A 24927-nucleotide genomic window follows, 5' to 3' on the forward strand; every position below is an offset into this window, starting at 1 on the left:
CACAGCCGCCTGGCCTGTGCAGGTTCACATTTGATTTGGATAGATTGTATAGAAACAACGGAGCCAAGAACTGGTGGGCCATTATTTAATTCCAGACTTGTACCGACCAATGAGTAAAATACAAACACACGGCACCAAAACCCATTCACACATTCTCCGGTTCCACAACCAGGAGAATCTTTCCAGTTTTTCCTAGAATCAAATGCCCCACTAGCCTCAACCACCTCCTTTTCCCCATCGGCATGCCTCCATCTTGCTCCCTTCTCTCCAAGCACCGCATAGCCTCTCTCCCCCTGCAACCACGTGCTCTCCTTCTCCAGTGCTTCCTCCAGTTCCAAGACCTGCATCTCTTCCTTCTGTGGCCATTCCAACTCCTTCTGCTGCTCTATTTTCAGGCCTTGGGCAGCCTCGTGCTCAGAGCTCTTGGTTTCCTCATGCACAGCTGTACAAATCAGCCGGCCTATGGTCCTCAAAAGAACACCCATGGGGAACCATAACAACAGCCAGTTCTCTACCCCACCGCTCAAGGGTGGCAGCGGCTCCATACTGATCTGATCCAAATCCTGCCACAAACTATGCTAAATGTAAGTCCAGTAGTCACAGCCATCACAGTTGCCTGGCTCGTGCAGGTTCACATTTGATTCAGATAGATGGTAATGAAACAACGGAGCCAAGAACTGGCGGTTCATTACCTTTAATCCTAGCTTGCACCCGGCAAGTGAGTAAATACGCACAGCAGAAAAACACTTCCCTTTCCATTCAGGGCTTCCAAAGCCACTGACTCATCCAAGTTTTCCTAGAATAAAAGGCCCTCACCAGTTCAGCGGAGTTTACAAAGCCCCTCACCTCTGTTCCTTTTCAGCAGGCCTCCATCTTGGCTACCTTTCTCCTGTGCAACCACACGGCCTCTCCCCCCTGTAACAATGTGGTCTCCTCCAAAATGGCCTCCTAGCCCCTCCTTTTAAAACTTTTTGGCAAGAAAGCCCTCCTCCGGTGCACATTAGCATAACCAAGCCCCTTCCCAAGCATGAAGGAAATTATCAGTATCATGTGGCAGCATCATCACATGAGCAGTGGCCATATTTAACAATAAAAGTGAGCAAAGCCAGAAAATACAGATTTTACAAACTCATTTACCCAACAATGTACAATACACAAAAAGCTAATAACTTTTTTATAAACGGTACAGTGGTACCTTGAGATATGAGCAAACCAACATACTTCTTTTTTTAAGATACGATCTACGACTCGGTCTGTATTTTTGTTCGAGATCTGAGCGAAATTCCCGTGATTTGGGAAGCTGCCGCTAGTTGGTGCATTGGCGCACGGGTCCAGTATTGGCAGCACAACACCAGCATCTTGTTCCCTCACGTGTTACCTGCAGAATCAAGTCGAATCTCATGTGCAGTACTTGTTCTTGCATCATTTTTGCATTTTTTTTACTAACTTTTTTGTGTGCTATCATGGGGCCAAAGAAAGTGAGTGTAAAGGACAGTGGTGAGAAAAAGAGAATGATGTTGATAGAAGTAAAGCAAGAAATAATAGAAAAATATGAGCGTGGTGTATGAGTGATTGAACTGACAAGGCTATGCGACTGCAATACATCTACAATTTGTACCATCCTTAAACAAAAGGATGCCATCAAAAACATAAATCTAGTGAAAGGAACTAAAATTCTGTCCCAATTAAGGACAAATATCCACAAAGAAACCGAGAAGCTTCTGCTGGTGTGGGTGAAAGAGCTGGCAGGAAATACAGTGATGGAGACTGTAATATGGAAAAGGCACATATTATTTATGGCGACTTGAAGAAGAAAGAACCATCAACCTCAAAAGAGGCAGCAGAAGATATGTTTAAAGCAAGTCACAGCTGGTTTGAAAATTTCAAGAAGAGAACTGGCATCCACTCGGTGGTGAGGCATGGTGAAGCTGCGAGTGCTGACGTTAAGGCAGCTGAGGAGTAAGTACATTGCACGTTTTGCTGTGCTTATCGCAAAGGAAAGCTACATCCCCCAACAAGTGTTCAACTGTGACGAAACAGGATTGTTTTGAAAAAAAATGCCCCAGAGGACTTTCATCACTGCAGAGAAGAAGAAGCTGCCAGGCCATAAACCCATGAAGGACAGTCTGACCCTTGCATTGTGTGCAAATGCTAGTGGTGACTGAAAAGCAGGGGTCCCCAAACTATGGCCTGCGGGCCACATGCAGCCCCCTGAGGCCATTTATCCAGCCCCCGCCACACTTCCAGAAGGGGTACCTCTTTCATTGGTGGTCAGTGAGAGGAGAACATTGACTATCTCATTAGCCAAAAGCAGGCCCATAGCTCCCATTGAAATACTGGTCAGTTTGTTGATTTAAATTTACTTGTTCTTTATTTTAAATATTGTATTTGTTCCTGTTTTGTTTTTTTACTTTAAAATAAGATATGTGCAGTGTGCATAGGGATTTGTTCATAGCTTTTTTTTTATAGTCCGGCCCTCCAACAGTCTGAGGGACAGTGAACTGGCCCCCTGTGTAAAAAGTTTGGGGACCCCTGCTGTAAAGTAAAGCCACTGCTAGTGTATCATTCCGAAAATCCTCGAGCCTTTAAGACTCACAAGATTCTTAAAGAAAAACTGCAGGTTATGTGGCATGCCAATGCTAGGACATGGGTTACACAGCAGTTTTTTATTGAATGGGTAAATCTCATCTTTGGTCCTGCGTGAAGAAATATCTTCAAGAAAATAAACTTCTGATGAAAGCATTACTAATCCTTGATAATGTTCCAGCCCACCCACCTGGTCTTGAAGATGACATTCTCGATGACTTCAAATTCATGAAAGTCCTCTACCTCCCACCCAACTCGACTTCAATCTTGCAACCTATGGATCAGCAGGTCATTTCCAACTTTAAAAAGCTTTACACAAAGCACTTATTCCGCCACTGCTTTGAGGTGACTGAGACTACAATTCTAACCCTTCAAGAGTTTTGGAAAGATCACTACATCGTGATATGTTTACACATTATTGACTTGGCATGGCAAGAGGTTACAAGAACCTTGAACTTGGCATGGAAAAAGTTATGGCCTGATGTTGCAGACAGGAACTTTGAAGGACTCGAACCAGAGACTGAGACCGAGGTAGAAGCATTGGAGGAGATTGTGTCCCTCGGAAAGTCGATGGGTCTGGAGGTAGATGAGGGTGATGTAAACGAGCTCATTGAGGAACATGAGGAGGAACTCTCAACTGAGGAGTTGAAGGAGCTACAGAGGATGCAACATACGGAGCTTCTGCAAGAGATTAGTAGTGAGGAGGAGGTAGAGTTGGAAGAAGTGATTTATACAAATGAAATTAAAGACATGCTGGCAATGTGGGAGAAGCTTTCAAGTTTCATTGAAAAGAAACACCCAGAAAAAGTTTCAACTGGTGGTGCTCCAGTACTTTTTAATGACACTTGTTTGTCACATTTTGTAACGTTTTAAAAGGCAGGCAAAAGCAAACTTCTTTGGATAGATTTTTATTCAAAAGTCCTGCAAGTGAAAGTGCAGCCAAAAAGGCAAAAACAGGTGATGATTAAATGAAAAATACCTAATGTTAAGCTTAGGTTAAGTTTAAAGTTAAGAAAGTGCATTTTTTTTTTTTTACAATTAAGTTTCTGTGGTTTCATTTTAAGTAAAGAAAGTGCAGTTTTAGTTTTGTTTAAAGTAAAGAAAATGCAGTTTTAGTTTACATTTAGTGTTAAGAAAGTGCAGTTTTAGTTTATGTGTCTACAGTGCCTGCATCCCTTCCTCCTTCCCTCCTCCTCCGCCATTCACCTCCGTTAACCACACTCATCAGTCTCCAAGGTAAGAATACAGTACTAAATAACACTTTTTTCTTTTATTTCATATATTTTGTTATGCATTGGTAAAGTATACATGTGTGTTTCTTAATAAAAAACACGTCTTTTTTCATAATTTAGGATGGTTTGGGGATGTTTCACAGGGCTGGAATGGATTAAATCTATTTCAGTTATTTTAAATGGGAGAAATTTGTTTGATATATGAGTTGACTGACTTATGAGCTCGGTTATGGAACAAATAAAACTCATATCTCAAGGTACCACTGTATGTGTAAATTAAAAAAATAGTTAAAAAAATTTTAAAGCGGCCCTGGCCGGTTGGCTCAGCAGTAGAGCGTCGGCCTGGCATGCGGGGGATCCGGGTTCGATTCCCGGCCAGGGCCCATAGGAGAAGCGCCCATTTGCTTCTCCACCCCCCCCCCCTCCTTCCTCTCTGTCTCTCTCTTCCCCTCCCGCAGCCAAGGCTCCATTGGAGCAAAGATGGCCCGGGCGCTGGGGATGGCTCCTTGGCCTCTTCCCCAGGCACTAAAGTGGCTCTGGTCACGGCAGAGCGACGCCCCGGAGGGGCAGAGCATCGCCCCCTGGTGGGCAGAGCGTCGCCCCTGGTGGGCGTGAGGAGCCACTGAGCCATTTCACCCGCAGGTGTTGTAAAGTACCAAAGGCTACAGAATTAATATTAATATTTTAGGAGGCTTGGAGAACATATTATTAATTTGGATTAAGGTGTGCAGAGAAATTGTGAGAATAGTCTCTGTACTGTGTGATTGGCATAACCAGGATGGCCCTTGGCATTGTATTGTAAATGCAAGGGGAGGAAAACATGGATTCCCAGACATTCCACCACACCTGTGGGGAAAGGGGTGAATGGCTAGCCAGGTGCAGGAAGAGAAAAGCCAAAATAAACCTTTTCTTATAGCAATGAGTCATTTGCAGGCATTTGTCCCCACCTAAACTACCTCTCCTATGTAAATGTGTGTGTGACTCTGGACAGAGAGATAGCAGATAAACACTAGATAATATAGGAATGCCTTTAATATGTAAAGAGACATCTTTCTACCATTGTGTTGGCTTGTAAACTTTGTTTTCCCCAAAATAATGTATAGCTTGCAAATTGAACATGGTCCTATCATGTTGAAGGACATATGACTATAACCAATAGTGGTAAAGGGCTCCTAATTACAATTTTTGCTTCTGTACTTCCCACTTACAAAACTATAAAAACTAAGTAGAACAAAGGGCCAGCGCGCTCTCCCTCAGATTTCTGTCGGAGCTGCCGCCGCTTGGCTAAGCTAAACAATAAAGCTTTGGTGTGTAAACTACGGACCTTATTTCTGTCTTTCATGTTTTGGGTTCCTCCGAATTTGGATTAACAGGCGTGCCGGGTGGATCCCGGTCGGGCGCATGCGGGAGACTGTCTGACTGTCTCTCCCAGTTTCCAGCTTCAGAAAAATACAAAAATAAAAAAAAATTAAAACATACATGAACATACATGAACAAATCTCACACAATGCAAAACTTCAAATAACCAATAAACATGAAAAAAATTCACCCTCACCATAATCAAACACCTGCAGATCTAACCTGTCCCCATCCAAACTGTCCCAGGGTCGAGCTCTCCTTTTTTAAACCTCTGACTACCAACCCTCTACCCCCTTCTCCCACCCAATCTGGTTTAATTCCAGGCCTGTGATTCTCCAATTAGAATCACTTAGGGAGCAATTTACATATAGATTCTCAGCCTCAACCTCTATCATTTCGAACTCAGAAGATCCAGCATGGAGCCCAGACATTAGCATTTTTTAATCTTATTTTTATGAATTTTAATGCAGTGACATTGATAAATCAGGGTACATATGTTCTGAGAAAACATGTCCAGATTATTTTGACATCTGATTATGTTGCATTCCCCTCACCCAAAGTCAAATTGTCTTCCGTCACCTTCTATCTGGTTTTCTTTGTGCCCCTCCCCACCCCCCACCCCCCCTCTTTCCTCGCCCCCTCCCCCCCCTTGCCATCACATTCTTGTCCATGTCTCTGAGTCTCATTTTTATGTTCCATCTATGTATGGATTTATATAGTTCTTAGTTTTTTCTGATATTTCACTCCGTATAATGTTATCGAGGTCCATCCATGTTATTGTAAATGATCCGATGTCATCATTTCTTATGGCTGAGTAGTATTCCATAGTATATATGTTCTAAAGCTTTTTAATCCACTCGTCCTCTGACGGACACTTGGGCTGTTTCCAGATCTACGCTATTGTGAACAATGCTGCCATAAACATTAGCATTTTAAACAGATTCTTCCAGGTCTTTTTGATGCGGATGATCCCTACCCACATGTAAAGCCACTATCACAGCAGCCTTCTGGCCTATGCAGGTTCGCATTGGATTCGGACAGTCGGTAAAGAAACAACGGAGCCACAAACTGGTGGGCCATAGTCTTTAATCCTAGCTTGCACCCGGCAGGCAAGTAAAGACACACACTGGGCTCCAAAACCCAATCACATTCAGTGCTCACAAAGCCACTGATTTATCCGAGTTTCCTAGAATCAAAGGTTTCTAGCTCACCAGCCTTATTCTCCTCAGTTCCCCATCTCCTTCCTTATCCCAGATACAAACTCTGTACAAACTGGCATCTCACTCAGCACTCCGCCATCTTGGCTGCTTTTCCTGGCCTCCTCCACGTGGCCTCCTTCCACTGCTGGCTCTACTCTCTCCGCTCTCTCATGCTAACCTCAGGAACCAAGAGCGCCAGCTCCCACTCCGTCCCCATTTTATAGTGTAGCTTCACAACCTCTAATCCAATATACAAAATAGGGAAGTCTCTAATACAAAGTCACTTCTCTGAGGCATGATTGGATTGTACCACTCCACATCAAAAAGGGTGGGAAAGGCTTAATCCCAAAACCAAGCCCCAGGCTACAAGGATTCTCAACACACATTAATATCACCTGGGCGACGGCCTCCATCTTTAACAAAGTGAGCATAATACATTTTATCTGCCCAACACCACAGTTGGGAAGTTCTATCTTTGCTATCAAAATGAGGGCCTGTTTCAGTATCTTCCAGGTTTTGCATTTCCTCCCTCTCTCCTCCTCCCCCTCAGAAAACTCCCTGCTAGCTCAGACTTTGAGAACTGAGCCCTGACTAAAGAGGTGAGGATCTTTTTGTTCTTTTCCTGATGATTCTTTTATTATTATTATTATTATATTATTAATTTTTTTATTTTTTTAGCGAGAGAGACAGAGAGAGGGACAGATAGGGACAGACAGACAGGAAGGGAGAGAGATGAGAAGCATCAGTTCTTCATTGCAGCATCTTAGCTGTTTATTGATTGCTTTCTCATATGTGCCTTGAGGAGGGGGGAGGTTCTACAGCAGAGGGAGTGACCCCTTGCTCAAGCCAGGGACCTTGGGCTTCCAGCCAGTGACCTTTGGCCTCAAGCCAGTGACAAGGGAGTCATGCTTATGATACCACGTTCATGCCAATGACCCCACGCTCAAGCTATTGAGCCCGCGCTCAAGCCGGATGAGCCTGCACTGAAGCTGGTGACCTCAGGGTCTCGAACCTGGGTCCTCGAACCAGACTCCTGATGATTCTTTTTTTTTTTTTTTAGAGTTTAAGTATTTTGCTTTTATTCAAAAGAATTAAGTGTTTGACAAATTCTTAAATCACAAAGTTGGACCAAACCATCAGTCCTCTGCAACAACTCTGTGAGGTAGGTATCTGCGCAGCCACAGGGACCAACAGAGTCCTTTCTTCCCCTGCTGCTTTCAGACGCTGAGAACTGTAGGAGCTGAAAACACTGTTCTAGTGGGCAGAGGGAACAGCTGTTGCCTCGTCCTGTTCCCTACAGACCTATCCAAGTTACCTGCTGCTGGGGTTGCTCCGTCTGTTTTTGTGAAAGTTACAATATTGATGTTTACAAAAACCCAAATTGTTTGCTTTGATTTATAGGATCTCACTCTGAATCAGAGCATTTACTATGTTTAAAACACTGATTGACTCTACTTGCTTTAAATACTCCCTCAGATACTGTGTACATTTATTCCTGATGATTCTTTATAAGTTAAAATAACAAAGTAAAATGGATCACAGGGTAATTTCTCCATAAGTTATGCTACACCAACTCATTAATTTGCAAAATAATTTAAAAATTACATTTTTTTTTCTTTTTACCTTTCTGTATTTTCTATCTTACTGCAATGGACACAAAAAGTATTTTAAAAACACTGAACTTAAATTTCTAGAAATAAAAATTACAGTGCGTGAGATGAAAAGTCCACTGAATGGGACTGAGAAGAGATTGGACATCACAGGTTACTGAATGTGAATGCATCGCTACAGACACCAGCAAAAATGAAACACATGGAGAAAAAAAGATTTAAAAAGTGCACAGATTACCAGTGAGCTGTGGGACAACCTCAAGTAGCTTGATACACATTTAACCACAGTCTCTGGTTGGCAGGGAGGGTGGAAAGATATTTGAGAAAATACTGGCAGAAAACTTTCCAAAATTTAATGAAAACCACAAACCTGTATCTCCAACAAGCCCAGCAAAACCCAATCCCAAGAAACAAAAAAAAATGACTCTATGGCATATCATAATAAAAATGCTAAAACACAATAAAAGGAAAATCTTCAGGGCATTTCTGGAAAAGAAACATTTTCAATTCTATACTCAAAATTATTTTCCCGAATGAAGGCGAAGGCCCTGCAGGCATTTTTCTGTCTACCTGTACCGTGCTCTCGCTAAGGGGAGCCACCTGCTGTTCAGGGCCTTCCCCCCTCCTCCCGGTCCTGGCTGCTGAAATCCTGCCCATCCTTCCAGGCGGGGCTCAAATACCACCTCCTGCTGGAAACCTTTCCTGATCGCCCACTGGATTTTTAATTCTTCTTCTGTTAGGATCCTATTATCCTTCTCTTTGTGTCGTAAACGTTTGAGGATTTGTCTCTCCCCGCCCCCTGCCCGCACATTCCTGGGGGCTGCTGTTCTTCCTCATCGCCCACCGCCTGCACCCACACTGCCCGGAACAGGCGCTCGGCATTTGCTATATTGACTTACATGTTGCTTAGCTGGTAAAAGGTTTCTTTTAAACTCCTTTCCAAGATATTTCTTGATTTAGAAGTACCTATTCATTCATCAGCAAACACTTCATAAAGCCAGGCCCTGTGCTTATAACGGTAAGACAAAATCCCTGGTACAAAAGGCTCACAATACAGTTAATTGATTCAACTTGGTTGTTTATGAAAGAAGTTTAATTATTGTTTTTCTTAAAGTTTGGGTTTAATAAGGAGTAGATGGACTCTTGGGTAGAGCCTCTCTGTGTCCAGGGAATGAATATTCTCAGGTTCAGCATCTGCACTGTTTTCGGGCATACTTCCGACCAGGACCGCTTCCCAGACTCTGGTATGCACCTGCCTTGACACCTTCACTTGGACAGCTAATGGAAATAATATTACCACGCCCCAAACTGAACTGCTGGTATTCCCCTCAGTACTATTCCATCTGTAGTTCTGCTGCCTCTGCTAACAGCAATTCTATCTTTCTGCTGCTTGGCCACTAACCTTGAAGTCATTTAACTCCTTTTCACCTCATCTCATCCCTCACATTAAAGCTGTCAGCAGATTTTATACACTCCACTGTCAGACATATCTGTTTTTTTTTTTTCATTTTTTTTTCTGAAGCTGGAAACAGGGAGAGACAGTCAGACAGACTCCCGCATGCGCCCGACCGGGATCCACCCGGCACACCCACCAGGGGCGACACTCTGCCCACCAGGGGGCGATGCTCTGCCCCTCGGGGGGGGGGGGTCGCTCTGCCGCGACCAGAGCCACTCTAGCGCCTGAGGCAGAGGCCACAGAGCCATCCCCAGCGCCCGGCCATCCTTGCTCCAATGGAGCCTTGGCTGCGGGAGGGGAAGAGAGAGACGGAGAGGAAAGCGCGGCGGAGGGGTGGAGAAGCAAATGGGTGCTTCTCCTGTGTGCCCTGGCCGGGAATCGAACCCGGGTCCTCCGCACGCTAGGCCAATGCTCTACCGCTGAGCCAACCGGCCAGGGCCATTGTCAGACATATCTGACACTGACCCTTCTTACCATCTTTACTGCTACCACCTCGGTCTAAGCTACTATCTTCTTTCACCTGGATGACTGCAATAGCTGTATTAATGGCCTTTCGGCTTCCACTGTCTACACAGGGAGTCTAGTCTCACAGTGATTCTTTGAAAAGGCAGGTCAGATCACGTTACTTCTATGCCTAAAATCCTTTAAAGACTCCCCGTAAAGGCCAATATCTTTACAACAGTGTGGAAGGTCCTACATGAACTGGCTCCCTTGTTCCTCCTCCCTCCAGTTATCTTTCTGACTTCCTTGCCTCCTACCCCCTTCCACACCCTCCCCCGCACTCTGCTCCAGTCTCCTTGCTGTTCCCGGAGCACTCCAGACACAGCCCCACCTCAGGGCCTTGGCACTTGCTATCTCCCCTTTACCTGAACAGCCCTCCCCTAGATATCCACATGGCTCAATTCCTCCCCCTTCAAGTTTTTTTTTCTCAGATGTTACCTTTACCTTCCCAGTGAGGCCTTCCCCACCCACATGACATAATTGTTTCTTCCCTCTCCCCTCCTTAAACCTCATTTCTGCTTTATTGTTCTACATCAGTGATAGTCAACCTGGTCCCTACTGCCCACTAGTGGGCATTCCAGTTTTCATGGTGGGTGGTAGCGGAGCAACCAAAGTATAAATAAAAAGATAGATTTAACTATAGGAAGTTGTTTTATAAAGATTTATTCTGCCAAACTTAGTGAAAATCCAACATAAAGTACTTGGTAAGTAATTATTATTATATGCTTTAACTTGCTGTAACTCTGCTTTATAAATTTTATAAAGTAAAGTTACTTCCCTACTTTATAAATCACCATTACTGTGAAACTGGTGGGCAGTTAGAAAATGTTACTACTAACAGAGATACAAAAGTGGGCGGTAGGTATAAAAAGGTTGACTACCCCTGTTCTACATAATACCTCCTTCTAATATTGTAGATAGTTTACTTTGGTTTTTGTCTGCCCTTCCTCCTGCCCAGAACATAAAGTCCAAGATAATGAAGATTTGTATGTATTGTTCATACTGTTTCTCTTATACCCACAATAGTACCGGGACATAGTAGGTGCTCAGTAACTATGTGTTGAATGAATGAATGAATAAATCTCTGACAGGTAGAACAGACCCCTAAGTCAGTTTTACCAATACCTGACACTGTCACCTATTTGGTGCGTGGCATGAATTCTGAGCAAGGAATTTAAAAACTGCTCCAGGACCAACCAACCTTCAAAACTCTTAGCATGTCAAGAAACCAGATTCAAAATTGGGCTTAGTTTATATTTGCACTTGCTGAGTTGTGGATGAATGCCTCTGTGAAGAGGCATTCATCAAATATCTCATTAGAGGCACAGCAAAGAATAATGGGCTACATTTAAAGAGACAAGGTGACTATATTTAAAGAGACAAGGTGACAAATTAAAGACCAAAACTGTAGAGAAACAGGATTTTAGTTATAAGATACAGACAAGTAAGTACAGAAGGAGTTAGGGGAGAAAATATGATGAGTGTTTTGAAGTGAGCTGAGAATCACTTGTCTCCCCCCAGGCTTTTAGGGAGCTTTCTGAAGCAGGAGTGCTACTAGAATAATCTTTCACTAACTGTTAATAACAACATTCTGCGTTCACATTGTTCCCTTCAACAAGCATCTTTTAAGAATTTCTGATTCTTACCTAAGCATTCTTATCCTCACCTTATAATCAGAAAAGTGTACATAAACTATAGTTTAAGTAACTTATCCGATGATGGGGGGATGGAGAAAGAATGAAAGCATTATCCCCAAGCTCTGCTCTGTGGCATTCTTTGCACATAGCAAACACATTTGTGAAGATGCTTTTTCAACCTACTCCCTGCTTAGCCCCCTCCTCCCTCAGCACAGTAAATAGCTATGAGTGGTCATTACAGAAAACATTTGGAGGAGGTCCTTAGGGTAAACTGCTCGCCCACAAAATAATTGTTGATGCTGTAAGCATCAGAATGCTAGCTGGATGGGACCATGGGAATGACAAACATGTCATTCTTATGGGTTTTGAAAAGATTTGGTCGCTGAAAAAATGAATGCATGAGATCACATTGGGCATTAATAAAAATTTTGGTGAATCATGAATATAATTATTTTCCCTCAATCTGATATCATATATACATATTTTTTTCTTTTTTCTTTTTGGACCCATCAACCAGAAAAACAACTATCTGGGAAACAGCATTCTTTTTAGAAGTCTGTGTGTTTCCCCAGTTACCAGAGATTCCAAACTTCAGAGTCATCCTAGATTCTGCCCTTTCGCTAGCAAGTTCTGTTGATTCCATCTCCATTGTTTTTAGTACAAGACTCCAAAATTCCCTGAAGCACAGAAAGGATGCATTTGAGAAACACTAAAATTATCAGTAACAGTCAGCTGACACATACTGAGTTCTAGGAACCATGCTAAGGACTTTCCATGGATGATTGAATAGAATCCTTACAATTGATAATAGCTAGGCTATCATTGCCCTCTTAAGAATGAGGGAACTGAGACACAGAGAGGTTGAGCGACCTGTCAAATGTCACATAGCTAATGGGGGGGCGGGCAGAGGAACATATATAGTATAGGATGATTCCAGCACTCATTATAAAGGTTTTGGTGTCTGCCTTTTACTTTTTAAACTTGTGAAGATCTCACTCATGAAGAGGACAGAATTTTTAGAAGCAAGATGTTGTCTCTCTGAATACTCTTTCATTCCTCAGTTTTCTTCCTCCCTTTTTTCCTCTCTTTTCATCTATATTTAGTCTTATTATTCTACATCCTCACCTCCAAACTAACCCCCTTCTGTGTTTCCTCAGGTTTGTCCATGATGCTACCACCCTTCTCAGTGTTGGTCTGGACCAGATGGACCACGTCTCTTTCTTATATCCAAGTACTTACCATGATCAATTCCTTCTTCTCTCCTGGTATTTTGAGAATATATACCTTCTTCTCCATTTCCGATGCCACTACCTTAGCCAGACTTGAGTTCTTTCTTACATGGAGTAACGTGATAGCTTTCTAACTTTCTTCTTCTTGCCTCTGGTCTCTCTGCTAGCCACTCTTTTCTATATTCGCATCACTAAATAAATCAGTCCTATAAAACCACTTTTCTCTTGCCTGGCCTGTGGTGGATAGAACAGTGAATAAAACTTCAACCTGGAGCACTGAGGTTGCCAGTTTGAAACCCTGGGCTTGCCTGGGCAAGGCACATATGAGAAGCAATCAATGAAATTAAAGTGAAGCAACTATAAGTTGGAACTTCTCGCTCCTTCCTCTCCCCTTTCTTCTCTCTATGTAAAATTAATAAATAAAATCTTTTTTAAAAACCCAACACTTTTCTCATACTCCCCCTGGTAAAGGGCCTACAATACTCTCAGCTGTCTATCAGGTTCATCTCTCAAAAGTGGGAATGCAAAGCTCTCACTTATCCAGCCAACCTTAGTCCTACCCCACCCCGGCCAGAACTCCCAAGTGCAGGAAGGCCTGCTTGGCACTTGCTCTTCCAGGCCTGTGCAACCTTCATTCCAGTCCTTAGTCCTTCGGTCAAGTTATTACTTGGTCTTAAAATGATTTGCCCTTGTTGCCTGCTCAAGTCTTCCCAACCCAATGTTGCCCATTTCAAGTCCTGTTTCCTCCATGAAACCTTCCTTTATCACCCTCCTAAGGCTCATCTTTCCATCTTCTTGGCGGCCCTTGTCACACACCCACTGTACAGGTCTTCCTGCTCAGAGGGATTGGTTCCAAGGTCTTTAAGTGTTGCATATATATAGTAAAAGGACATTTGTTTTTACCTTTCAGTGAAAAGAATTCCAGACTCCAACACCTACCCAGTAGAGTTACTGAAAAACAAGAATGATTTTGCAGTTGCCAGCTCATCGTTTTAGGCTGGGTACAGTTGTCCACACCCCCCCCCCCCCCCGAGTAGATGGGTACGGCCGTCCGCACCCCCTCCCAGTAGATGGGTATGGCCGTCCGCACCCCCCCCCAGTAGATGGGTATGGCCGTCCGCACCCCCCCAGTAGATGGGTATGGCTGTCCGCACCCCCTCCCCAGTAGATGGGTATGGCCGTCCGCAACCCCCCCCAGTAGATGGGTATGGCTGTCCGCACCCCCCCCCCCAATAGATGGGTATGGCCGTCCGCAACCCCCCCCCCAGTAGATGGGTACGGCTGTCCGCACCCCCTCCCAGTAGATGGATACGGCCATCCGCCCCCGCCCCCAGTAGATGGATACAGCCATCCACACCCCCCCCCAGTAGATGGGTACGGCCATCCGCACACTCCCCCCCCCCCCACCCCCCCCCCCCCCCCCCCCCCCCCCCCCCGAGTAGATGGATACGGCCGTCCGCACCCCCTCCCAGTAGATGGGTATGGCCGTCCGCACCCCCTCCCAGTAGATGGATACGGCCATCCGCACCCCCCCCCCCCCCCCCCCCGTCGATGGATACGGCCATCCGCACCCGCCCCCAGTAGATGGGTACGGCTGTCCGCACACCCCCTCCCCCCCAGTAGATGGGTATGGCCGTCCGCAACCCTCCCCAGTAGATGGATACGGCCATCCACACCCCCCCCCAGTAGATGGGTACGGCCGTCCGCACCCCCTCCCAGTAGATGGATACGGCCGTCCACACCCCCTCCCAGTAGATGGGTACAGCCGTCCGCACCCCCCCCCCCCCAGTAGATGAGTACGGCCGTCCGCACCTCCCCCCCAGTAGATGGGTACGGCCGTCCGCACCCCCCCCCCGTAGATGGGTACGGCCGTCCGCACCCCCCCCAGTAGATGGGTATGGCTGTCTGTACCTCCCCCCCAGTAGATGGGTACGGCCGTCCGCACCCCCCCCCCCCCAGTAGATGGGTACGGCTGTCCGCACACACCCCTGAGTAGCTGAGTATGGCCGTCCGCACACATCCCCGAGTAGATGGGTACGGTTGTTCGCACACATCCCGGAGGACTGCACAACCTCTACACGGCCTAGGTGGGGTCTCCAATTCCCAGCACTTGGGTGAACACAAGAAACTTTTTCTGAGTGGCAGATGAAGGGGTTGCTTTATCTATTGCATTCAGAACAAACTCCACAAATTACATTTTAAATGATCTTTAGTTGGCCTTGTTGTTTTAACTCTACCTTTCAGTAAAGAAAATTATATCCTGAACTTTAGTGAAACTAGAAGTAAATTATATCTACTTAAAATACAGAGCTGTTAAAACCCAAAGAGCTACATAAAAGCCACTGATGGGCTGGAAAATGCTCCCTTTGTAGGAGAATAGCAAACCTAAAAGATTCAGCTTGTTTCATACAACATGACCTTTAGTCTGCAGATAAAATGCATGCAAATTAAGCATGAATGTCAACTAGATTTGGCCAAGGATTTCTCTTTAGGGGAGGAGGAGAGGGGAGTTTAAGGAATGTAAAGCAAAAATATGTCTTCTAGATAAATGTATTTCATCACATCTGAAGACTGTTCTGATAGTTTCCATACAAGTAACCGTATTCTAGAGAACATGAGACCCCAAGAAGTAAATTGTTCTCCTTTCTTAGAAGTTGTTTTTGTTCTATCTTCCACTTACATTTTGTCATTTTTTCAAATAAAAGTATGCCAAACTTTTTTTTTCCCCCCAGAACTTCTACCCAATAAGAATCAACAGAATTTAACAACAGCTGAGCCGGTCAGAATTGGGGTCAAGATGACTCTGTGTGGGTGCCCACCCTCATCATCAGTGGCCCTGCAGAAGGGGTGGGGGCCCAGGGAATCCAGACTACTGAAGAAGTCCTGTTACCATATCAAGGCTAACTCTTGTTTTCAATGACATGATAACTTCGGTTGGTGCTAATCTAGGCTTTAAGAAGCCAAATACCCCAAAACGGCAGCCGATAGAAGCACATATGAACAACTTGGCATTCTGAAGGAATTGGAGATAAAGAGTAAACCCCAAAATAAAATGCTGAGAGCCTGGGCAAGAAGGGCTAACGGTAGATAGTGATTAACCTTAACACTAACAGTGAACACTTACTGGGCCCTGAAGAAACCAGGTACTGTACTTTACCGACAGCATTTCCCTTAAACCTCCTAACAACTCTGTGAGGTGTGCACCATTACTTTAATCTTATGGGGATGCAAATGGATACTTGGAGAGTTAAAAGACTTGCCCAACATCACCCAGCTACTGAGCTGTGAGACCAGGATGTGAATCTGAGTCTCGGGTCCACACGGCTTACTACCACAACATGCCTCAGGAAAGCATCAGGCAGAGAGAATTTGGCCGGGAACCTAACAGTGAAGAAGGACTCCCAGGTTGCTCAAATTAAAGGAAGGCACACAATGGCCGAAGTCAGCACCAGCACCACATGGAGGTAACCCTGGGCCAGCTATAGAGAGATCCTGGGACAAGGGCAATCAGGAGTTGAATAACTCCTTGGTAGTGGATGACCCAAGATGTGAGAAGTGGTTCTGGAACTCAGAATGGGCCCTCTGCCCAAGGATCTCTGAGCCTGTGGGCTAGTGGTCAGTGCCACTAAGTGATGGGTTGGTCCAAGGGGTTCCACTGTCTCCCCAGACACACGTGGTTTTGGTTTCCAAAGGGAAAACCTATTTTGTCCCTGGCACAGTGTCAGTGAAGGTTGAAGAAGAGGTAGGGATACAGCAGATAAAGAGTAGACAATTCACCAGGCCCCTGAAGATCCACACTGCTCAGGTTGCAAAGGCCCAGGAGGCTTGTTCCTACTGCCTTCACCTCTGCTGTTTTGGCCAGAAAGGAACTAGGGGCTTGTTGACAACTCTGGGATCTGAGCACAGGTCCAAATGGTTTAATGCCATTCATGTGTTCAGTACAACTGCCCTGTTCTCAAGGTCCAGGTGCTCAGTCGTGACCCACTTGTTTCTTACATATATTCTTAGAGAATCATGACTATATATCTACATGGAATGTTTTATTTGCATGTGTGCAAAATATGTGTTGATGCAGCAAGTGTCTGAAGAATGTGCTAAAGGGCCAGCTCTCTCCTGTCTCCATCTGACCTGACACGTGAGTTAGGTTTATGGGCGGGTCCACAGTACCGACACCAGACACAATCTGAGAGACGTAGCTTCCAGTTCTCCCCCGCCCTTAACTGACCCCTTCTGACAGGGAGACCAACCGCACAGCGACATGTATGTCCTTCCAAGTGCCCATGTGCTCCTGCTGCTACGTGGAAGGCCAGGGAAGTCCTGCTCTTGAGTTTATGCTCTGTCTTTTTTTTTTGTCAACATAAGAAATGTCCAAACCTGTAAGAATTTTTCTGAGTTTATTTGAGCCAAACTGTCAACAATTGCCAGAAAGCAAAGTCTCAAAGAATTGAAAAAATGTTCCAGAAAATGGCAGTTTCACCACTTATTTTATACAGCAGACTCAAAGGGGAAAGTGGCAGGGGGTTACGTGAAACCCACTGGTGACAGATTAGGGAGGAGGGAAAAAGCAAAGCAGGGAAATCTTTGGGACTGGAGAAAAAGTAAAAATGTATAGACTCAAACTTCTTTTTACATAGGCAGGAATAAGATAGTTAACAGTTAACAATTAACACGATAGTATCAGTGAAGGGATTTGTGGTTTCTGCTCTGGTGGGTGGCTGCACCCCGAGGGGCAGGAAAAGGAGATCACTCTTACATTTCAAAGTTATGTCCAGGTACATTTGGAGACACAAAAGACAACAGACAGGCTTGATTCAGGTAAACATTGCCCTTTGCTTAGAAAAAAAAACCATTCTAGAGCTTGACTACCTGCCATGAACTGCTTTTTTTTGTCTTTTTGTTTGTTTTTAAGTGAGAAGAGAGGAGATAGAGAGACATACTCTCGCATATGCCTCAACGGGGATCTACCCAGCAAACACCCCCCTCTCCCTGTTTGTGGCTGTTGCTCGAATCAACCAAGCTATCTTCAGTGCCTGAGGCCAACACTTGATCTGATCAAGCCACTGGCTGCAGGAAGGGAAGAGAGAGAGAAGGGAGAGACAGAAGGGAAGAGAAACAGATGGTTGCTTCTCACATGTGCCCTGACCAGGGATCAAACCTGGGACATCCACATGCCAGGCTGATGCTCTATCCACTGAGCCAACCAGCCAAGGAAGTTAGAAAGTTTTAATTTCAGACCATCCTGTGGGGTTACTTTAGGTCTCTGAGTTTGCAAGGCCACCATGTGGGCCTCCCCTGAGCTGGTCAGGTTCAGCCTATGGCTCCTTTTTTGTCCACACTGTCCCCTGCATCAGACCTCTGATTTCTCATCAGGGCCCACTCTATACTGCAGTTCCTATGGGGTTCAAATTATTCCCCTTCAACTAAAGAGAACAGATGAGGTCTGAAACAAGGCCTAGATATAGGGTTCATGGGTGGTTAAAGCTGTTCTAACGCTGACTGCTCTGACTTTGGAAGTCATCCTAGAGCAGCGGTTCTCAACCTGTGGGGTCGCGACCCCGGCGGTGGGCCAATTGCTGTGCCATTTGGTTGCTCCGCTACCTACCACCATGAAAGCTGGAATGCCCACTAGTGGGTGGGAGAGACCAGGTTGACCAGCACTGCAAAAGTGGGCGGTTTTTATAAAAAGGTTCACCATCACGGGTCTAGATAAAGGGTCAGCAAACTTCTTCTGTAATGGACCAGAGGAAAAATAGTTTAGCCCTTGTGGGCCATATGGTCTCTGTTGCAACTACTTGATTCTGCTGTTTTGTGTGAAATAGCCATCGACAATACATAAACACACGGGCATGGTTATAGGCCAGTAAAGTTTTATCTATGGTTACTGAAATTTGAATTTCATATAATGCTGATGTGTCTTGAAATATTATTCTTTTGATTTTTTTCCCCCTAACATTTATAAATGTAAAACCATTCTAACTTCATGGGCTGTACAAAAACAAGTGGCAGGCTGGATCTGGCCTGCAGGCCAGAGTGTGTTGACTCTAGGTCTAAATCCTCAGCTTTTATAGCTTCGGGAAGTGACCCAGTCCAAGGGGTGGGAAAGGGAGGTGGATCCTGGCACAGCCAATTTAGGGCCTTCAAGGAAATATAGTGTCCATGCAAATAGGAACTGTGGCAACAGGTGTATGTTTATTTAACCCTTTGAACAAGATAATATATAGATCCACATACAGTACCTCAAAGCAGTCATCATGAAAAGCTGTTTGTTACAATAACGTGTTACTGCCCAACACAGCTGGAATCTCCTCCTTGAGAACCACCCTCAGAATTGGAGCACATGCTTTTGAAAAACCACAGTGAAGGGAAATCTCCATCTAGTGAAGGTGGAGTCGACTTTTAGGAACAGCCAAAAGAACAAAACCAATGCCAAACCAAACCAAATGCAAAAAAGACATCCCCACTCAACCAACAGTCACAATAGTGATGGCCCCTCTCCTACTGTACTATCAGAATCAGGCTGGGAAATAACTCGGTGCCGGGGGCAAGGAGTTGTGGTTGACCTAAAGACAAACATTTCTGTTTAAAACGACCCAAAATTATAAGATGAGACTGCTGCAAACTAAACTTGGAAGTCCTAACATGGCCCCTAACAATGTGAGTGTTGTTTGGCCAACACACTGTCAGCCAATCAAAAAGATGTTTTTGGAATTTTTGTTAATATAAAAGCCAAGCGGTTTCACAGAAAAAGTCAGATATTTTTTCCCCCACCTCTCTTGACAAAATCAAAACATCAGGCACACTGGCTCTCATTCTTACATGGCAACAATCGGCAAGAGGCTCCCTTTTAGACAGAGCACACGACCTCAGGCTGGCAGTCCCTACCACACACTACCGTCCCCCAGCCTGGTGGCAGCCGTCATGTAACCTTATGCTTATGGCCTTTCCACTCACAAAAGAGTAATATGATCACATGGTTTAAAAATCAAAATGATACACAAAGCTATCCAGAGAAAGGGGTATTCCCACCATATTCCTACCCTCCCTAAGTACTTTGTAAATTTCATTTATTCCTCCTGTTTCCTTACATAAATCAATACTATATATATTTGTATTAATCTTCTTCATTTCATGATTGTATTTGAAGATATTTGATTTTTGCCTTGTTTTCTTCAATTAAAATACATATATACCCTGGGGACTGTTCCAACAGCAGTACAGAGAGAATTTTCTCATTGTTGTTTTACAGCTACACAGTATCCCAGCAGGTGTATCAGTTTATTTAACTAGTCCTGTATTGGTGGCCATGGATTGTTAGAAGTCTTTTGCTTTCACAAATATTGTGCGGTGAATGACTATGTGTTGATGTCATTTCATAGGTGATAAAGTCTGTTGTAGGGGATAAATTCCTATAAGTGAAATTGCTGGGTCAGATCATAAATGCATTTTTAATTTTTTTTGGATATTGAGAAATTGCCTTTCACATGGATTGTACCGTTTTGCACCCCAAACCACAATGCAAGAGCATGTTCATTCCCCTTCAGCTTCCTCCAAACTATAGTTTTATCATGCTGACAGGCAGAAATTATTCAGGGCAGTTGCAATTTGCATTTTGAAATCAAGAGATCTTTTCCCACATGTTTAAGAGACATGTGCATTTCTTTTCCTGAGAACCGTCAGTTCCATTTTCCTATTGGATTTCTATTTCTGTTACTAACTTACCTGTTATTCTTGGGGTTTTCCCTTATCATTTTCATTATCAGAAGATTAGCCCAGTATCTATGATATGAGCTGCAAATATTTTTTTTCCAGTATCATTTATCTTTGCCTTTGTGGTATTAGTTTCTTTTTGTTGTTATTTGCTATACAGAAGTGTTGTTGTTGCTGTTGTGTGCTTTTTAACTGTAGTTTATTTATTTATTGTTTGCTTCTGGCTTTTGAGTTATAGTTTGAAAAACAGATCTTCCCCATTGCAAGATTTAAAGTGAAGTTATTCACATTTTCTTCCTGTAATTTTAGAGTTTCTTTTCTTTTCAATGTAATTTTTCTATCCATTCAGAGCTTGAGGTGTGCCTTGTGGGAAGTTAAACTATTTCTCCTGGGTGCTCAACCCTAGATTTTGGACAGTATGCTAAAGCTCCCAGAACATCAGTGAGGGTGAGACCTGGAGCCTGGAGTGAGACGAAGCAGCCAACAGGAGACATGAGAGAGAGGTGGGGCGAGGGAGTTCCTGGCAGATAGGTTTCCATGACTGGTCTAGCTGGGTGGTCCCAGGGTCCCTTTTATTACCGGTGCTTCTCCAAAGCACCCAATTACTTAAAAAAATTTGATGTATTTGGCTGCACCAAACTAACAGTACTTAAGTAATAATTAGTTATGTTGCCCTTTTAACAAAGTCTCACAGCTGCCAACCAGTCTCTGGTCAGAACGGGCTAGCCAGAATGATCATGCTGAGTACATGTAATTTTAGCCAAAAGAACAGAACTCAGAATTATCTGCTCTCTTGAGGAGGCTCATCGTGGATAGATGAGCCCTCTTGGAGGACTTTTGGAAATGATATTAGTCTGCGTATAGCTTATTACATGTTCCTGGATCTCAAAGCACAGGGGACCTCAGTGAGGGGGCCTCTGCTCTCACCCTCACTGAAGACCTGCTGCTGCTGTTTAAAAGGAGGCGGAAGGTGTAGACCTCAGTCTTAAGAAGCATGCACACTCACTGTCACGCTGCCTACTAACCAGTTCTCTTTGCAGCTTTTCTACTAGAGGTGCCCTAGCACAGTTCTTTTCAAAAAGTTGTTGCTTGCTGTGAATGATTTTCTGTTCTGAGAAAAACGGAGTAAAGATGAGAAATTTTGCAAAGGTGAATGGTGAGGACGTTGAAAAAAATAAATAAAAGGACTTTTCAGTAATAAAATTGGTTCCTCTGCCTGAAGCAGAAACCTCTGGGGAGACCCAGTGAGAGTGAGATGCAGAAAGCAGCTCTCTGTCCTCAGGAAGGCAGGCCCCTGTCCTTTCTGCCGGTGAGGAGGCACCCACCCCCAGGCTACACCCCTAACAATTACCTCAGAATCTCTGGGGGCGGGGTCTACACAGAGTCGCATCTAAAGATCCCCGTATGATTGCAATGTGCAACTACTGCTCTGGAACCATGGACTCAAAGTGTGGTCCTCAGACCAGCAGCCTTGGTACCAGTGGAGGCTTGTTAGAAAGGAGAATCTCAGGCCTCAATTTCGGCCTTCTGATTCAGTGTTTTAACAATATTCATATGCACACTGAAGTTACAGAAGCAGTGGTCTAGAGGAGCATTTCTCAGAGTGTGGCACCTGAACCACCTGCATTAAACGCACCCAGGGGGTAGAGGGGCGGGGAAATTATGATTCTGTATATCTGAGGGGGGAGCCCTGGAATCTTCCCAAGAGGACAACCAGCAACACGACGGTTGCTTTCCCCTGGCCCACGTGGAAATCTCCTCATTAACCCTAAAAGGTCAAAGCATGCACATTGCAAGTGTGGCTGAGTTGGTAATAACCTATGGAAATGTTTCTCAACCTGGCAAATGTGGCGTTTCTGCTCTCTGACCTGAAATAGAGTAGGTCGTAGTCGTTAAATTCAGCATTCAGATTGACACAGAAATGAGTCTCTCTGTTCTTTTGAGTTAGTCACTGAACAGACCGGAATTTGGATACAAGGCCTCTACCTCAAAAGCAGCATCAAAAATATAAAATGTTGATGATTAGATTCATCTTTCTCGGAGGGTTTAAAAAAAAAACCTCTCAAAATACACAGTAGAGAGACAAGCCAAAGAGCAAATTCCCCTAATGATATTTCTTCATTTTACAGTGATCTGTGTTTGAAATTTTTGCTTGGGTCCAGATTTTTAAATGTTTATGGGGGGGAAAAAAAAAAAGAAGAAGAAGGAAGAAGCCAGGGATGGGAAATTTGATCTCTCAAAAGATGTGTTTGCAGTATGTAATACTTCCATGTAGCTTTGAAAGCATTTCGGCTCACATAAGATCTTTAAAAGCTTCTATGGTAACAGTAGCTTTAGGAAGATTGATCTTCAAATACCTAGGATTCCAAAGTATCCTTCACACTTGACTTAAAGTGACAGAACTGAAATCTTTGTAATGATAAAGTAAAATAAGACCATTGGGAGTGTAATGGATATTAAAATGGAATGAGGAACTGCAATATGATCTACATGTAATTGTTAGATAATTACTGAGTTAAAATCAGCAAAAAGCAAAGAAACTTAAACCTGGAAAAGGTTTTTGGGGCTTTGCTTTAATGATGCTCTTTAGAATAGTGTTTCTTAAACCTTTTGGGGAAGTACAGAGGAGCTCCTTTGACAATATAATGAAAAGCTATAGACTTCCCAGATGAACTGCCTGCAAGCAATTTCTGGAGTTATATTGACTCCCTGGAGCTCATATTAGAACCTCAGCTTTGACACTAATTTTTTATTTTTTAATTTTCTCATTGATTTGAGAGACAAGAGGGAGTTTGAGAATGAGAGAGAAAGGGAAGCATCAACTCATTGTTTCCCTTAGTTGTTCGATTTAGTAGTGTACTCGATTGCCACCTGGGTGCGCGGGGCGCTTTATCCACTGATCCACCCTACTACGGCCTTGACACTGAATTTTAAGAAAATCGCTCTAGGCCTAGGAGCAACTTTATCAGCATCAAGGTCTTAGGTCAGGGGTCGGGAACCTATGGCTCGCGAGCCAGATGTGGCTCTTTTGATGGCTGCATCTGGCTCGCAGAAAAATCTTTAATTAAAAAAAATAACGTTAAAAATATAAAACATTCTCATGTATTACAATCCATTCATTTCCTACCGCTCATGTTCATGGTTGCGGGTGGCTGGAGCCAATCACAGCTGTCCTCCGTCCGGGACAACACCAAATTTTTACTGGATAAGGTGTAATGTACACAGGTCGTTCGTTGTATGTCTCTCACGGAATTACGTTTTAAAATATGTGGCATTCATGGCTCTCTCAGACAAAAAGGTTCCCCACCCCTGTCCTAGGTGGTTGGTAAAATTAGGGCTGATTATTTTCATTTAAACTGAGACATTTAAGTCAGCAATCTCATGAGGATGGGCTGAGGCCAAGTGAAAAACCAGACCACTAGATTATGCCAGGAAAAGTTTCCCCTTATTGAGGAAGCCTGATGCTGTCTTCCTGCTCTCAGGGAACCCCAGAGTTAGTTGCACGGGCAGAGCCTGGGGACCTCTCCAGCTTCCTTCACATCAGAAGGTGAAAACTTTTGTTTAAAGTTAGAAAGGAAATTAGGCTGTTAAAAACACTGCCTAGACCCTCATTTACCTGTGTACTCAGCGACGTCCGAGGTGGAAGACTTACTCCTTCCCCGTTTCCTACTTACACTGATGAGGACCGACCCCAGAAGGCCAAGGTGGCATTCTCCTGGCCCTCTCTCCACAGCCTCCTGCCACTTGGCCAGAGCAGGAAGGGGCGTCGGTGCTTTCCCCACAATGCCCGCCGCCCACCCTGGCAGAGAGCCACGGGATCCGAGCCCCGCCTACCGGCACCATGGAGTAGGTCATCATCATCATCATGTCTTGGCTCTCCGCACGGAGGTGCGGCACCGGCTCCCCAGCGTGGCTGCGCTTGTTGCGCGCAGCGCCTGCAGGGTCCGCGGGTGGCGGGGGCACCCGGCGGGGCGCGCGATTCAACTCCTCCAGGAAGGCGCGCACGGCGCTGTCCTGGCTCTGCTCCCTGCCCCGCTGCACCTCCAGCGCCCGCAGCGCCGCGCTCAGCCCGCGCCACTGGCACAGCGCAAACACGGTGCCTGCGGCGTTGAGCGCTGAGAGCAGGGCCAGGGCGGCCAGGGCACCGCGCAGCCCCCAGCCCGCGCCCCCACAGCTTCGCTCAGCGCTTGGGGCCATGCTCTGCGCGCCTCGGGCCAGTGGGCAGGGCTGGACCGTCTCCCGCCCGGGCAGCCTTTATACACCACGGGCAAGCCGTGGGCTGGTGGCAGAGCCGTGAGTCACGTTGCCCTTTGGCCTGGCTGGCGGGGCGGGCTGGGTACAGTAGCAGTGGCGCCCGAGCAGCCCGGAGGGACAGGCAGGCGGTGATGAGTAGAGGGGAAGAGAAGCAGTG

General features: G+C 45.0%; 1 protein-coding gene across 1 annotated transcript in view; it reads right to left on the reverse strand.

Annotated features, from left to right (window-relative positions):
* GLDN (gliomedin) overlaps nucleotides 1-24713 on the reverse strand; it is a 72678-nt gene extending 47965 nt beyond the window's left edge. Inside the window, exon 1 of the mRNA XM_066342857.1 lies at nucleotides 24351-24713. Coding sequence (XP_066198954.1) covers nucleotides 24351-24713 — 363 coding nt within the window. The remainder of the gene's footprint in view (nucleotides 1-24350) is intronic.
* Nucleotides 24714-24927: the final 214 nt, after the last annotated feature.

The sequence above is a fragment of the Saccopteryx leptura genome, chromosome 6 (genome assembly GCF_036850995.1).
Source record: "Saccopteryx leptura isolate mSacLep1 chromosome 6, mSacLep1_pri_phased_curated, whole genome shotgun sequence".
Lineage (NCBI taxonomy): Eukaryota > Metazoa > Chordata > Mammalia > Chiroptera > Emballonuridae > Saccopteryx > Saccopteryx leptura.